At 42.3% G+C, this 14298-nt stretch overlaps 1 protein-coding gene across 2 annotated transcripts in view; it reads left to right on the forward strand.

Moving 5' to 3' along the window:
- mocos (molybdenum cofactor sulfurase) overlaps positions 1-14298 on the forward strand; it is a 108439-nt gene that overhangs the window by 36449 nt on the left and 57692 nt on the right. For both annotated transcript variants that reach the window (XR_013548718.1, XM_078418743.1), the window contains exons 6-7: positions 5021-5220; positions 13862-13978. Coding sequence is in view for 1 of the 2 variants with exons in the window: in XM_078418743.1 (XP_078274869.1) it covers positions 5021-5220; positions 13862-13978 (317 nt within the window). In the remaining variant the exon portion in view is untranslated. The remainder of the gene's footprint in view (positions 1-5020; positions 5221-13861; positions 13979-14298) is intronic.

Here is a 14298-nt window from a genome sequence, read left to right on the forward strand (position 1 = left end):
AAGAGAATACGGCATAAAATCTCAAAAAAACAAAGAATACCTCAATTTTTACACAAAGTGATGGAGTAACTCTGGGTCAGGCAGCATTACTTTTTTTGTAAACCAGCACCTGCAATTCCTTGTATCTGCCTGCAATTTTTACTGTGACTTTTGAATTAACCAGCACCTGACTAGCTGAAGTCAGGTTTAGTTTATTGTCATGTGTACCGAGGTACAGTGAAAGGCTTTGGTTGCATGCTAACCAGTTAACGGAAAGAATAGACATGATTACAATCGATCCATCCACAGTATACAGACACATCATAAAAGGAACAAAGATTAGTGCAAGGTAAAGTCCGATTAAAGATAGTCTGAGGGCCTCCAATGAGGTAGATAGTAGCTCAGGCCGCTCTCTAGTTGTTGATTGGATAGTTCAGTTGTCTGTTAACAACTGGGAAGATACTGTTCTTGATTCTGGAGGTGTGGGTTTTCACATTTCTGTATATGTTGCCTGATAAGAGAGGGGCAAAGAGGGAGTGTCCGGAGTGAGACTCGCCCTTGATTATGCTGGTGGCCTTGGCGAGGCACCATAAAGTGTAAATTCCTTTCCTTTTGTGTGTTATGTTTGGCATATGCTGCTAACCAGCATATTGCAAATCCCCAGACTGGGGGATATTTTTGCAAGATGTTCTAGCTCATTTTAGAAGCTGCCATCTGTTTTCTTTGAGATTTGGACATCTGGCCTAGAACCATTAACTAATCTATCATGGCACAATTCTTGCAAATACCTCAGAACAGATCTCCAAGTTCTATAGATTTGCAAGTTTTAATTTATGGTTACCTTTTTCCTGAGAATACGGAGTTCAGTTTATAATAGTAATCATTCCCAATGACTAATCATGCCAGACACCTAGCACGATCAGCATTCCTCCAGGTGCTGGTTGCTTTGTACTCAGTTCATTCCTTAAAATAGCTGGATTAGCTCCTAAAATGTTACAGGCTGAAAGAATGAAGATGACTGCAAAGTTTGTAGGCAGCAGGGGAGCAGTTTTTATAATTGCTGATTTTAGCAGGTTGTTCATAAGTGAATGCAATGGTAGAAGAGAGATACAAAGTGCACAGTCCGTTTCATGCAAAACAATTAACTGCCAACGACTGCATCTCACTTTCTAAGATTTAATTGAGTCATAGAGTGATACAGTGTGGAAACAGGCCCTTCGGCCCAACTTGCCCACACCAGCCAACAATGTCCCAGCAACACTAGTCCCACTTGCCTGCGCTTGGTCCATATCCTTCCAAACCCTGTCCTATCCATGTACCTGTCTAACTGTTTCTTAAACGATGGGATAGTCCCAGCCTCAACTACCTCCTCTGGCAGCTTGTTCCATACACCCACCACCCTTTGTGTGAAAAAGTTACCCCTCACATTTTTATTAAATCTTTTCCCCTTCATCTTGAACCTATATCCTCTGGTCCTCGATTCCCCTACTCTGGGCAAAAGACTGGGCATCTACCTGATCTATTCCTCTCATGATTTTGTATACTTCTATAAGATCTCCCCTCATTCTCCTGCGCTCCATGGAACAGAGACCCAGCCTACTCAACCTCTCCCTATAGCTCACACCCTCTAGTCCGGGCAATATCCTCATAAATCTTTTCTGAACCCTTTCAAGCTTGACAGTATCTTTCCTATAACATGGTCTTCTTCTTCTTTCGTGTCCATCATCCATGTTTCCTATAACATGGCGCCCAGAGCTGAACACAATATTCTAAATGCAGTTTCACCAATGTCTTATACATCTGCAACATGACCTCCCAACTTCGATACTCAACATTCTGACTGATGAAGGCCAAAGTGCCAAAAGCCTTTTTGACCACCTGCGACTCAAGGAACCATGTACCTGTACTCCTAGATCCCTCTGCCCCACAGCACTACCCAGAGGCCTACCATTTACTGTGTAGGTCCTGCCCTTGTTCGACGTCCCAAAATGCAACACCTCACATTTCTCTGTATTAAATATGAGAGTTTTACATTAAGTTTAAACTATGAGTGATATTCGTAGAATGAAAAGTGAATATCTATTCCTCTGGTCAAGAAGTATGCGATGAGAGCTGTTGATTTAAACATAAGGACTGAGTTCTTGAATGAGAGATTGTTGAAGCATCATATTTTTACTGCGGGAATAGTTGATTTTGAGAAATTTCATTTTGAAGCAAAGGATGACATAGTAAGAAGGGAAATTGAATAAAGGTGCATTGAACCTTCCCAAATTGTTTTCCTGCATTTCTGTTTAGCAGATGTCTAAATACAGGGCCACTAACTAATTGTATGGCTTGCAATGAGTTTAGGTCATTGAGAATGCCATTCCCACAACGATCTCAAAAATTACCTGAGACAGTTGAAGCCCACACTTGCAGGCTGCTGTGCAAGGGTGTGGAAGCCCAGAAGAAAATTTGTTTAAAATAATTGAATCATTCTTTAATACTTGTACGAAGTATTAAACTGAACTGCAAAAGTTGCCTTCACCGCACTCGAGTCAGGAATGTTTAATTATCATTGTATCGGAAATGGAACTACTTGCTGCAGCTTCACAGACCCATCAACACAAGAAATAAATATATAAGAATGAATTGTACCATAAATTAATAATCAGTAATACTGGGTAACCAGACTTGATGAGTGGAAAGCCAAAGATAGTGGAACCAAAACTAAAGATCATAGTAAATTGTTGCTGAGGTGGGTTTGCTATTCAAATTCTGTAGTGTGGTTCAAGGGCCTGATGGTTGCTGGGAAGAAGCTGTTTTGAATCTGGAGGTCACGGTTCTCAGGTTCTTATACTTTCTTCCCAATGGTCACAGCAACATTAGAGTGTGACCAGGGTGATGTGGATCTTTGATGATATTAGCAGCCATTTTGAGGCAGTGCCTCCAATTGGTCCCGTTGATGATCCCTTTGATACGTTTTAAATGATTATTTTTATTTGTTTTCTTTTTTTAGAGCTTTTTCAACTATTCCAAAATGTCTCCGATACGAATAGAAACATTTAGAAACAGTAGCAAAGCCTCTGGCAGCAGAGATTGGCACCATTGCCTTGCTTTGTACTACCAGCAGACTTAATCGCTGCTTGTGGTTTGTTTGATCTTGTGGAATGAATCTATCAGCAACTTTGGCAGTGCACTGAGAGTTATGTGGGTGTAAAAGTTGTGTGATTTCAGGCTGAGCCTGGGTGGGTGACAACACACGTATGCAGACCTCCCAACATTTGATTTTACAAATTCATAATTTTGATGTCCAAAATTCAAAAATTTACATAAAAATTCATAATAATCCAACTTTTCAGCAAAGAAAAAGTATGCACGACAAATGCGCAAACGCGTTGCACTACATTCATGTGTGAAAAACTACTATTATTTCCAACAGTCTGTAGTTCTTGGACTACATGTATAATGTCAGGCCTATCATTAGTATATTCTGCTATTTATAGAAAGGTTATTGACCAGAAATACATTTTACAACACAAAGAAAAAATAGTTTTGTTTTTTCTATTTTGCTTTTTCCTTACACATCCCAATTCTCTTGGTATTGAATAAAAGAACAATGGTCATAAAATGTATTACTAAGTTATGAAGAAAGAGTTTCATTTAAAACTGCACATACCTAATTTCATTGAAGACTTACTTGCTCCAGTGGTCATCAACAGCAAATCACTACGGTCCATGTCCCCCCCTCCCCCCCCCCCTCTACCCACCCACACCCCTCCCCCCCTTTCCCCCCACCTCCCATCCCACCCCCACTCCCCTCCACACCCCCACTCCCCTCCACACCCCCACTCCCCTCCCACCCCCACTCCCCTCCACACCCCTCCCACCCCCACTCCCCTCCACACCCCCACTCCCCCCCACTCCAACTCCACCCTCCCCTCCCCCTCCCCTGCCACCCTCCCCTGCACCCTCCTCCCCATTTACCCACCCCGTCCCCTCTCAACATCAACGGGCCTCACGCTACGCAGCGAGGCCAGGCCAGCGGTGAGGCCATGTCAGCGGCGAGGCCGGGCCAGCGGCGAGCCAAGTGGCGGGGCGGGGCGAGGGGCAGGGTGAGTGGCGAGGCATGTGTTTTGCTGGAAAATGTGAGGTGAAATCGGAATGGTGGAAGTTAAATAAGAAAGCGGAAACTTTCCGCCAAATTTGGAAGGGTTGGTATGGATCCAGTGCAATCAGGTTCATAACTTCATTCATGGAAATATAATACATTTCATGTCAAGATGGATGTGACTTAGAGAGGTGTATGATGTGTAGTCCGACCTGCTCCAAGAGACAAAGTATTCAGTTTAGTTTAGTTGAGAGATAATGTGTGGAAATAGGCCCTTTGGCCCACCAGGTCTCCGCCGACCAGTGATCACCCATACATTAGTTCTACCCTACACGCCAGGAACAATTTACAGAAAACAATTAACCTACAAGCCTGCACGTACCTGGAGAGGTACAACCCACAGGGAGAATGTACAAACTCCGTACAAACAGCACCCATAGTCAGGATCAAACCCTGGTTTCTGGTGCTGTAAGACAGCAACTGTACCGCTGTGCCACTATGCCGTACTTAAGTTATATGTGCGGTCTAGTTGAATTTCAGGTCGATGGTGATTCCGAGGATGTGGAAGTTGGAGGAACTAAGAAATGGTAATGTAATTGAAGAAGATGGTTAGGTAGTTGGAATCTGTCTTGCCGGCAAGGCTAGCCAGCAACAGCATAGTTTGAACTGTAATCATTGCAATCAATGTGAGATGGCAAATGTTTTTATTAAATAGCACTGCATGTAATGAAAGTATTGAAGATAAAATTATGTGCTCCAGAAGAGGTGAAATGGCTGGAATTATTTTTGTTATCTAATGACATTCATCAATTGAAAATTATAATTTACCAAAGCGTTAATTCACAGTTTATTTTTTATGAAATCCAGCTACATCAAATTGTACTCCCAGCTACGTAATGACCCTGTTGGCTGCACAGTTTAATAATTATTTCTTCTTTTTTGTTCATTCAGGTGGAATGCAAAATATTATGCAACACACCTTTAGCCTTGCCCGTTACACCTACGTAATGCTTTCTGGAATGCATCATTCTAACAGAAGTCCAGTTGCTCGGATTTATAGTGATAATGAATTTGAAGCTCCAGACATTCAGGGACCCATCATTAATTTTAATATACTGGATGAGAATGGTGATATCGTTGGTTATGCAAAGGTACTTTATTAAATCTTATGTCACTTTTTATCTCAAGCATAATTGAGGCATGATCATCCCTATAAAGGTTTACACCCTGTGCATAGGTTCACCCAACACAACAAAACTTATAGTCATAGCTTCTTGCAAATAAGGACACTGCTTCTCTTGGTTAATATATCTTGCAGTTCACTGCAATTGGAATGGCAGGAATTCTGGTGTCTCCAAGTACAATTAAGATGTAAAGAAAATGTTGCTAAAACATTTAGTGCCAACAACTGTGTGTTTAAAAAGTGATTTTAGAATATAGTTATTAACTGAAATTGTATAGAATTCTCCAAAGTGATTGCACTGCTCCATTGAGAAAAAAATTTGTTGGGAACCGGCAGTCTTTGTAATTTTTGTTACTACAATGTTGTTTTACTTTTGCATTTTAAACAATTGCGTTACTAACTTCGAGGTTATAAATCGGTGTGCAAAATAATGTGCGAGCCTGCTGAACTTTCTATCTGAAATCAGTATCTTATACAAGGCGGCATTTCTCAGTAAAATATTTCCTTGTTAGCAATATTCAGTGGGCTGGTATTAGATACTGGACTAATAAAAATTCTGAAGAGCACGAACAACAATGTAGATCATCAATACAATGAAACCCATATCATTACTGGAATTATTCTGCCAGACCTTGCTCGTAAAACCTTGATAGTTTCTGTGGTAAAATGTTGGCAATTACCCATGTTAATGCAAGTTGGTTTGACACTTTCATAGGAATGCATTCTAACACGGTGGCACTGGCCATGTTGACAATTTTTTGAGTAAATCTGTCCGTATGCTCCACTGCCTGACACTGCATGGATCATAACAAACTTCTTGAGATTGCCAAGTGTTTATGCTGTGGAATCTGTTCACAAACCATGTGCACCTTAAACCTCACAGAGGATCTGAAAGCTCATTCAGTTAGGAATTTGACAGCCAAAGGCAGAAAAATAAGTTATATTTTTTCTTATGCAGCAAACTACAAATGCTGGAAACCTGAAATAAAAACAAAAAATGTTGGAAATACCCAATAGGTCAGCCAGCATCTGCCAAGAGAACATCCAACAATTTAATGAGTTAATATTTCATGTTGATTAGAATTAGAGTTTGAGAATATTTTAAGTTGCAGGTAAGGTGAAGAGGTACAAAGAACAAAAGGAATGTGTGAGAGTGGATGAAGATCAAGGGAATGCAGAGGGTACAGATGTTGTTGGTGTTGGCAGAGAGAGAAAAGGCTTATTATTTGCAACTGATCCATCAAGATAAGTAAATAATGGTTAATGAGAACAAGAGAGAAAATGAAAATAGTGCTGCAATGTGAGATTCAGATGTGAGATGCTGTTGCTGGAAATCTGAAGTAAGAGAATGATGGAACTACCAGCACGTCAGACAGCATTTGTGGGGAGAGAAAAAAACTAGCCAGTACAGAAGCAGCCTGAAGACTGAGTATCAGAAGTTGCTGAATTAATTGTTGAGGATGTAGTGTGTCGTGTGGAAGATGCTGTTCCTTAAGCTTAGGTTGGGCTCTATGTAAGAGACCAGAGACCAATAGGTCACAGTGGGAATGGGATAGACATTTAAAGTGGCAGGCAACTGGAAGCTCAGTAGGATCCTTGAAGACTGCACAGTGGGATCCTACAAAGTGGTCAGCCAATTTGATTTGTAAAGGAAGTATTTCTCTTCCAAATACCTTCGCTTGTCTTCCACCAGTTCTGGGCACCATGTTATAGGGAAGATGTTGTCAAGCTGGAAAGGGTACAGAAAAGATTTATGAGGATGTTGGCAGGACGAGTGTCTGAGCTATAGGGAGAGGTTGAGTAGGCTGATCTCAGAGAGGTGTATAAAATCATGAGAGGAATAGATGCACAGAATCTCTTGCCCCGAGTAGGGGAATCGAGGACCAGAGGACATAGGTTCAAGGTGAAGGAGAAAAGATTTAATAGGAATCTGAAGGGTAACATTTGCACGCAAAGGTGGCGTGTGTATGGAACAAGCTGCCAGAGGAGGTAGTTGTGACAAGGACCATCCCAACGTTTAAGAAACAGTTAGACAGGTACATGAATATACAGGTTTGGAGAGATATGGGCCAAATGCAGGCTGGTGGGACTAGTGTAACTGGGACATGTTGGCTGTTGTGGGTAGGTTGGGCTGAAGGACCTGTTTCCACACTGTATAACGCTATGACTAGGTAATATATGGGAATTAATAATAGTACCATCTATGTCGCCATTCCACCGAGGATGACATCAACCTTTATAGACCCTAGCAGTCTATTTGACAATAACTATAAACTTGACTTCACAAGTTCACAAGTTAGAGGAGCACAATTAGGGCATTCGGCCCATCGAGTCTACTCTGCCATTCCATCATGGCTGATCTCTTCCTCCTAATCCCATTTTCCTGCCTTCTCCCCATGATCCTTAACACCCATTCTAATCAAGAATTTGTCTATCGGTCTTAAAAATATCCACTGACTTGGCCTCCCCAGCCTTCTGTCCAAAGAATTCCATAGATTCACCACCCTCTGACTAAAGAAGTTTCTCCTCAACTCTTTCCTAAAATAATGTTCTTTAATTCTGAGGCTATGACCTCTAGTCCCAGACTCTCCCATTAGTGGAAACATCCTCTCCACATCCACTATATCCAAGGCTTTCATTATTCTATACGTTTCAATTAGGTTCCCCTCATTCTTCTAAAACTCAGTGAGTACAGACCCAGATAACGTTCATCATAAGTTAACCTACTCATTCCTGGGATCATTCTTGTAAACCTCCTCTGGACCCTCTCCAGAGCCAGCACATATGATAATGTTGTACAACCCATATAATACAGCCTCAGATATGGTGCCCAAAATTGCTCACAATATTCTAAATGCGGCCCTACCAGCACTTTATAGAGCCTCAACATTACATCCCTGTTTTTGTATACAAGCCCTCTCCAAATAAATGGAGCAGAACTCCAGTAGTCACTAGCAGCCATCCAGCCAACTTACTAACCATGCTAGTATCTGCTCTTTGAGACTGTGGGCTCTCATCTTCCTAAGCAGCCTAACGTGTGGCACCTTATCAAACATTTTCTGAAAATCTAAGTAAACAACATCTACTGACTACTTTGTCTGTCCTGCTATTTACATCTTCAAAGAATTCCAGCAAATTTGTCAAGCAAGATCTCCCATTCCTAAAGCCATGCTGACTTCAGTGTATTTTATCATGAACTTCTAAGAACTCTGTAACCTCATAGTTTATAATGGACTCTAAAATTTTACCAACCACCAAAGTCAGACTAACCGGCCTATAGTACACAACGTATAGAAAAGACAGACAGGTGGGCAGAGGGGGTGGGGTTGCTCTGATGGTAAGGAATGATATTCATTCCCTTGCAAGGGGTGACATAGAATCAGGAGATGTTGAATCAGTATGGATAGAAATGAGAAATTGTAAGGGTAAAAAGACCCTAATGGGAGTTATCTATAGGCCCCCAAACAGTAGCCTCGACATAGGGTGCAAGTTGAATCAGGAGATAAAATTGGCGTGTCAAAAATGTAATGCTACGGTGGTTATGGGAGATTTCAACATGCAGGTAGACTGGGAAAATCAGGTTGGAAATGGACCCCAGGAAAGAGAGTTTGTAGAGTGCCTTCGAGATGGATTCTTAGAACAGCTTGTACTGGAGCCTACCAGGGAGAAGGCAATTCTGGATTTAGTGTTGTGTAATGATCCTGATCTGATAAGGGGACTAGAGGTAAAAGAGCCATTAGGAGGCAGTGATCACAACATGATAAGTTTTACTCTGCAAATGGAAAGGCAGAAGGGAAAATCGGAAGTGTCGGTATTACAGTATAGCAAAGGGGATTACAGAGGCATGAGGCAGGAGCTGGCCAAAATTGATTGGAAGGAGGCTCTAGCAGGGAAGACGGTAGAACAGCAATGGCAGGTATTCCTGGGAATAATGCAGAGGTTGCAGGATCAATTTATTCCAAAGAGGTGGAAAGACTCTAAGGGGAGTAAGAGACACCTGTGGCTGACGAGGGAAGTCAGGGACAGCATAAAAATTAAGGAGAGGAAGTATAACATAGCAAAGAAGAGTGGGAAGACAGAGGATTGGGACTCTTTTAAAGAGCAACAAAAGTTAACTAAAAAGGCAATACGGGGAGAAAAGATGAGGTACGAGGGTAAACTAGCCAATAATATAAAGGAGGATAGCAAAAGTTTTTTTAGGTACGTGAAGAGGAAAAAAATAGTCAAGGCAAATGTGGGACCCTTGAAGACAGAAGCAGGGGAATTTATTATGGGGAACAAAGAAATGGCAGACGAGTTAAACCGTTACTTTGGATCTGTCTTCACTGAGGAAGATACACACAATCTCCCAAATGTTCTAGGGGCCGGAGAACCTAGGGTGATGGAGGAACGGAAGGAAATCCACATTAGGCAGGAAATGGTTTTGGGTAGACTGATGGGACTGAAGGCTGATAAATCCCCAGGGCCTGATGGTCTGCATCCCAGAGTACTTAAGGAGGTGGCTCTAGAAATAGTGGAAGCATTGGAGATCATTTTTCAATGTTCTATAGATTCAGGATCAGTTCCTGTGGATTGGAGGATAGCAAATGTTATCCCACTTTTTAAGAAAGGAGGGAGAGAGAAAACGGGTAATTATAGACCAGTTAGTCTGACATCAGTGGTGGGGAAGATGCTGGAGTCAATTATAAAAGACGAAATTGCTGAGCATTTGGATAGCAGTAACGGGATCATTCCGAGTCAGCATGGATTTACGAAGGGGAAATCATGCTTGACAAATCTACTGGAATTTTTTGAGGATGTAACTAGGAAAATTGACAAGGGAGAGTCAGTGGATGTGGTGTACCTCGACTTTCAGAAAGCCTTCGACAAGGTCCCACATAGGAGATTAGTGGGCAAAATTAGGGCACATGGTATTGGGGGTAGGGTACTGACATGGATAGAAAATTGGTTGACAGACAGAAAGCAAAGAGTGGGGATAAATGGGTCCCTTTCGGAATGGCAGGCAGTGACCAGTGGGGTACCGCAAAGTTCGGTGCTGGGACCCCAGCTATTTACGATATACATTAATGACTTAGACGAAGGGATTAAAAGTACCATTAGCAAATTTGCAGATGATACTAAGTTGGGGGGTAGTGTGAATTGTGAGGAAGATGCAATAAGGCTGCAGGGTGACTTGGACAGGTTGTGTGAGTGGGCGGATACATGGCAGATGCAGTTTAATGTAGATAAGTGTGAGGTTATTCACTTTGGAAGTAAGAATAGAAAGGCAGATTATTAGGAGGAGGGGGAGTTCAACGAGATCTGGGTGTCCTAGTGCATCAGTCAATGAAAGGAAGCATGCAGGTACAGCAGGCAGTGAAGAAAGCCAATGGAATGTTGGCCTTCGTAACAAGAGGAGTTGAGTATAGGAGCAAAGAGGTCCTTCTACAGTTGTACCGGGCCCTGGTGAGACCGCACCTGGAGTACTGTGTGCAGTTTTGGTCTCCAAATTTGAGGAAGGATATTCTTGCTATGGAGGGCGTGCAGCGTAGGTTCACTAGGTTAATTCCCGGAATGGCGGGGCTGTCGTATGTTGAAAGGCTGGAGCAATTGGGCTTGTATACACTGGAATTTAGAAGGATGAGGGGGGATCTTATTGAAACATATAAGATAATTAGGGGATTGGACACATTAGAGGCAGATAACATGTTCCCAATGTTGGGGGAGTCCAGAACAAGGGGCCACAGTTTAAGAATAAGGGGTAGGCCATTTAGAACGGAGATGAGGAAGAACTTTTTCAGTCAGAGGGTGGTGAAGGTGTGGAATTCTCTGCCTCAGAAGGCAGTGGAGGCCAGTTCGTTGGATGCTTTCAAGAGAGAGCTGGATAGAGCTCTTAAGGATAGCGGAGTGAGGGGGTATGGGGAGAAGGCAGGAACGGGGTACTGATTGAGAGTGATCAGCCATGATCGCATTGAATGGCGGTGCTGGCTCGAAGGGCTGAATGGCCTACTCCTGCACCTATTGTCTATTGTCTATTGTCTATAGTTCCCAGTATTCTGCCTTGCTCCCTTTTTGTGCAGAGGTACTATATTGGCAATTCCCCAATCATCTGGGACCACTCCTGACTCTAGTGATTCCTGAAATATCACTATAATGCCTCCACAATTTCCAAAGCCACCTCTTTCAGAACCCTAGGGGTGCAGTCCATTCGGCTTAGGTGACTTATCCACCTCACCCCTTTTGCTTCCCAAGCACCTACTCCCTGGTAATAGCCACTCCACTAAGTTCCACCCCCAGGCACGTTGCTGGTGTCTTCCACTGTGAAGACCAATAAAAAAAAGTTATTCACCTCCTCTGCCTTATCTTTATTCCCCATTATCACTTCTCCTGCATCATTCTCCAGCAGTCCAATCACTACTTTCTTGCTCTTTATATAACTGAAGGAACTCTTGCTATCCTCTTTTATATTATTGGCTAGCTTACCTTCGTATTTCATTCTTTCTCCCCGTATTTTATTTTTCGTTACTCACTGTTGTTCTTTAAAAGCTTCCCAATCCTCTGACTTTTTCCCACGAATTTTTGCTTTGTTATATGCCTTCTTTTTTAGTTTTTCACTGTCCTTGTCAGCCACGGTCGCCTCTTTCTCCCCCTAGAATCTTTCTTCCTCTTTGGAATGAAAAGATCCTGCATCTTCCAGATTATTCCTAGAAATTCCTGCCATTGCTGTTCCACCGTCATCCCTACCAGGGTCCCTTTCCAGTCAACTTTGGCCAGCTCCCCCCTCATGACTCTGTAGTCCCCTTTGCTTAGCTGCAATACTGACACATCTGATTTCACCTTCTCCCTCTCAAATTGCAGATTAAAACTTATCGTGTTTTGGTCGCTACCGACTAATGGTTCCTTTACCTTGAGTTCCCTTATCAAATCTTATGCCATTGTAGGGCAGCGTAGAATTGGGAGAGACAGTGATGATATAGGTTACTATTTTTGAAAACTTGTCTTCTGTAGTGTGTAGATATAGTCAAGAGTGTTTTATTGCCATATGTCTTGAAACGGGACATTGTAGCAGCAGCACAGCTATGTAAATGTAATACTCAGTGGATACCTCGGCAGAAGGGAAGCTTCCGTGAGGCACCGAGGAGCCGTGCAAGAGGGGACCCGGCGGCTGCCACAAACAACCAGTTGTCGGCCAAGAATGAGAACAGACCCAGACCCTGCCAAGAGGGGAAAGCTCGGAAGTTTCAAAGACAGGAGATTCAAGGAGGGAGCTGCTAGCGACGACGGACGCGTGGAGTGGGACCAGGTTATTGCCTTCAGCACTTTCAAGGTCGGCTGCAAGACGTGCTCCCCGGGACACAGAGGCAGTCAGGCGAGGAGAAGGAAGTTGGGTTGTGGGCCTGCAGCAGCCTGGGTTTACCTGGATCTGGGGCACTCCAGAACTTCCAACATGTGGACCAGAATTGATTGGACTTTGGATTTTTTTTGTAAACGGCGCCAAATTATAGCGACTGTGCATTTGTGGATTCTGCAAAAGAATTTCACTGTGCTGTGTATAAGTGATAATAAGGAACCATTGAAAGAACCATTGAACCATACCATAATAAACAACAAAAATAAGTTTTTGTTTTTTTTAAACGCTGTAGTGCAAAAACAGAAACAAATCCCGAAGTTCCTTGTGCAGTATTGCCCAGTATGGATAGGGATGTGGAGTTGCACAAGAGATTGTTCCCATTTCAATGCCTATAAAATCCATTTGTTTCCTAGATATGCTCTCAATTTCCTAAAAACGCAGATCTTCCATGAGCATTTTTAAGGGCGGGCGGTATGGTGGTGCAGCAGTGGAGTTGCTACCTTACAGCGTCAGAGATCTGGGTTCAATCCAAGTTTGTACGTTCTTTCCGTGACCACATGGGTTTTCTCCGGGTGCTCCGGTTTTCCCACACACCAAAGAAGTACAGAATTGGCTTCGGTAAACAAAAATTGTCCCTAGTATGTAGCATAATGCTACTGTATAGGAATCGCTGGTCGGCGGGACTCGCTGGGCTGAAGGGCCTGTTTCCACAGTGCATCTCCAAACTAAAACTAACATTTTCCCCTCACTTATTCCTGCCCGTTTTCTGTAGCATCATCAAAAAAACTGTTTGTATCCCTCCAGATTCTTAGAAACATTCATTGTTCCTGTTTGGACATTTCTCTTCCATCCTTTTCCTCCCTCATTCACATCCATAATGTTCTGAATTGCAGTTAAATCATTTTCCTTTCCTGCTACAAGCAGTTTTTACCTAAATCTTGTTGATAAATTGACTTCAAACTACTGTACTTGAAGTCCCACATTTTAACGTCATCAGTCACGATACTATTAAGGCTTGGTTATCTAGTATCATTGCTAATTTATTGTATTATCATTTTATATTTATTTGTTATATTGTTGCATTAATGTGCCTGTAAACTGCAGCAAGTAAGAATTCCATTGTTCAATTCCGAGTGCGTATGACATATAAACACTCTTGACTCTTGATATAAACTAAGTTAAAAGTAAAAATGCAGGCCAACATACACTAGTCTAAAACACCAACCCTCGCATATGTGATTTTTTTTTCTGAAAATGTCATCATTATTTACCATTACAGGTGGACAAGCTGGCAAATTTGCATGCTATTTATCTTCGCACTGGCTGCTTTTGTAACACTGGAGGCTGTCAGCAACACATAGGAATCACGAATGAAGATGTCAAAAAGAATCTGAAGGTTAGTATTGACTGCATATTTCAGCACGGAATACATGACTTAACAGCCTTACTTTTTGGTGTTTGTTAACAAGACTTTATAATTGTGAAACTGGATGGAAACGTTTGCTGCTTTATATATCATCACAGCAGAAGGTGTTCATAATTAATCCTCCTGCAGGAGCTCTGCTATGCTGCCAAAACAGCTTGCTTGATCTTCAGGCAGCACTGCATTAATCTTTCATACCATGCGCTTGATTGATTTGTTTTCAGAAAAACCTTCAAAGGAAACAGCATGGAGAGGTATTGTGATCTGGGCTAGAAATAGAGAGTATAAGTAAT

The sequence above is a fragment of the Rhinoraja longicauda genome, chromosome 2 (assembly GCF_053455715.1).
Source record: "Rhinoraja longicauda isolate Sanriku21f chromosome 2, sRhiLon1.1, whole genome shotgun sequence".
NCBI lineage: Eukaryota > Metazoa > Chordata > Chondrichthyes > Rajiformes > Arhynchobatidae > Rhinoraja > Rhinoraja longicauda.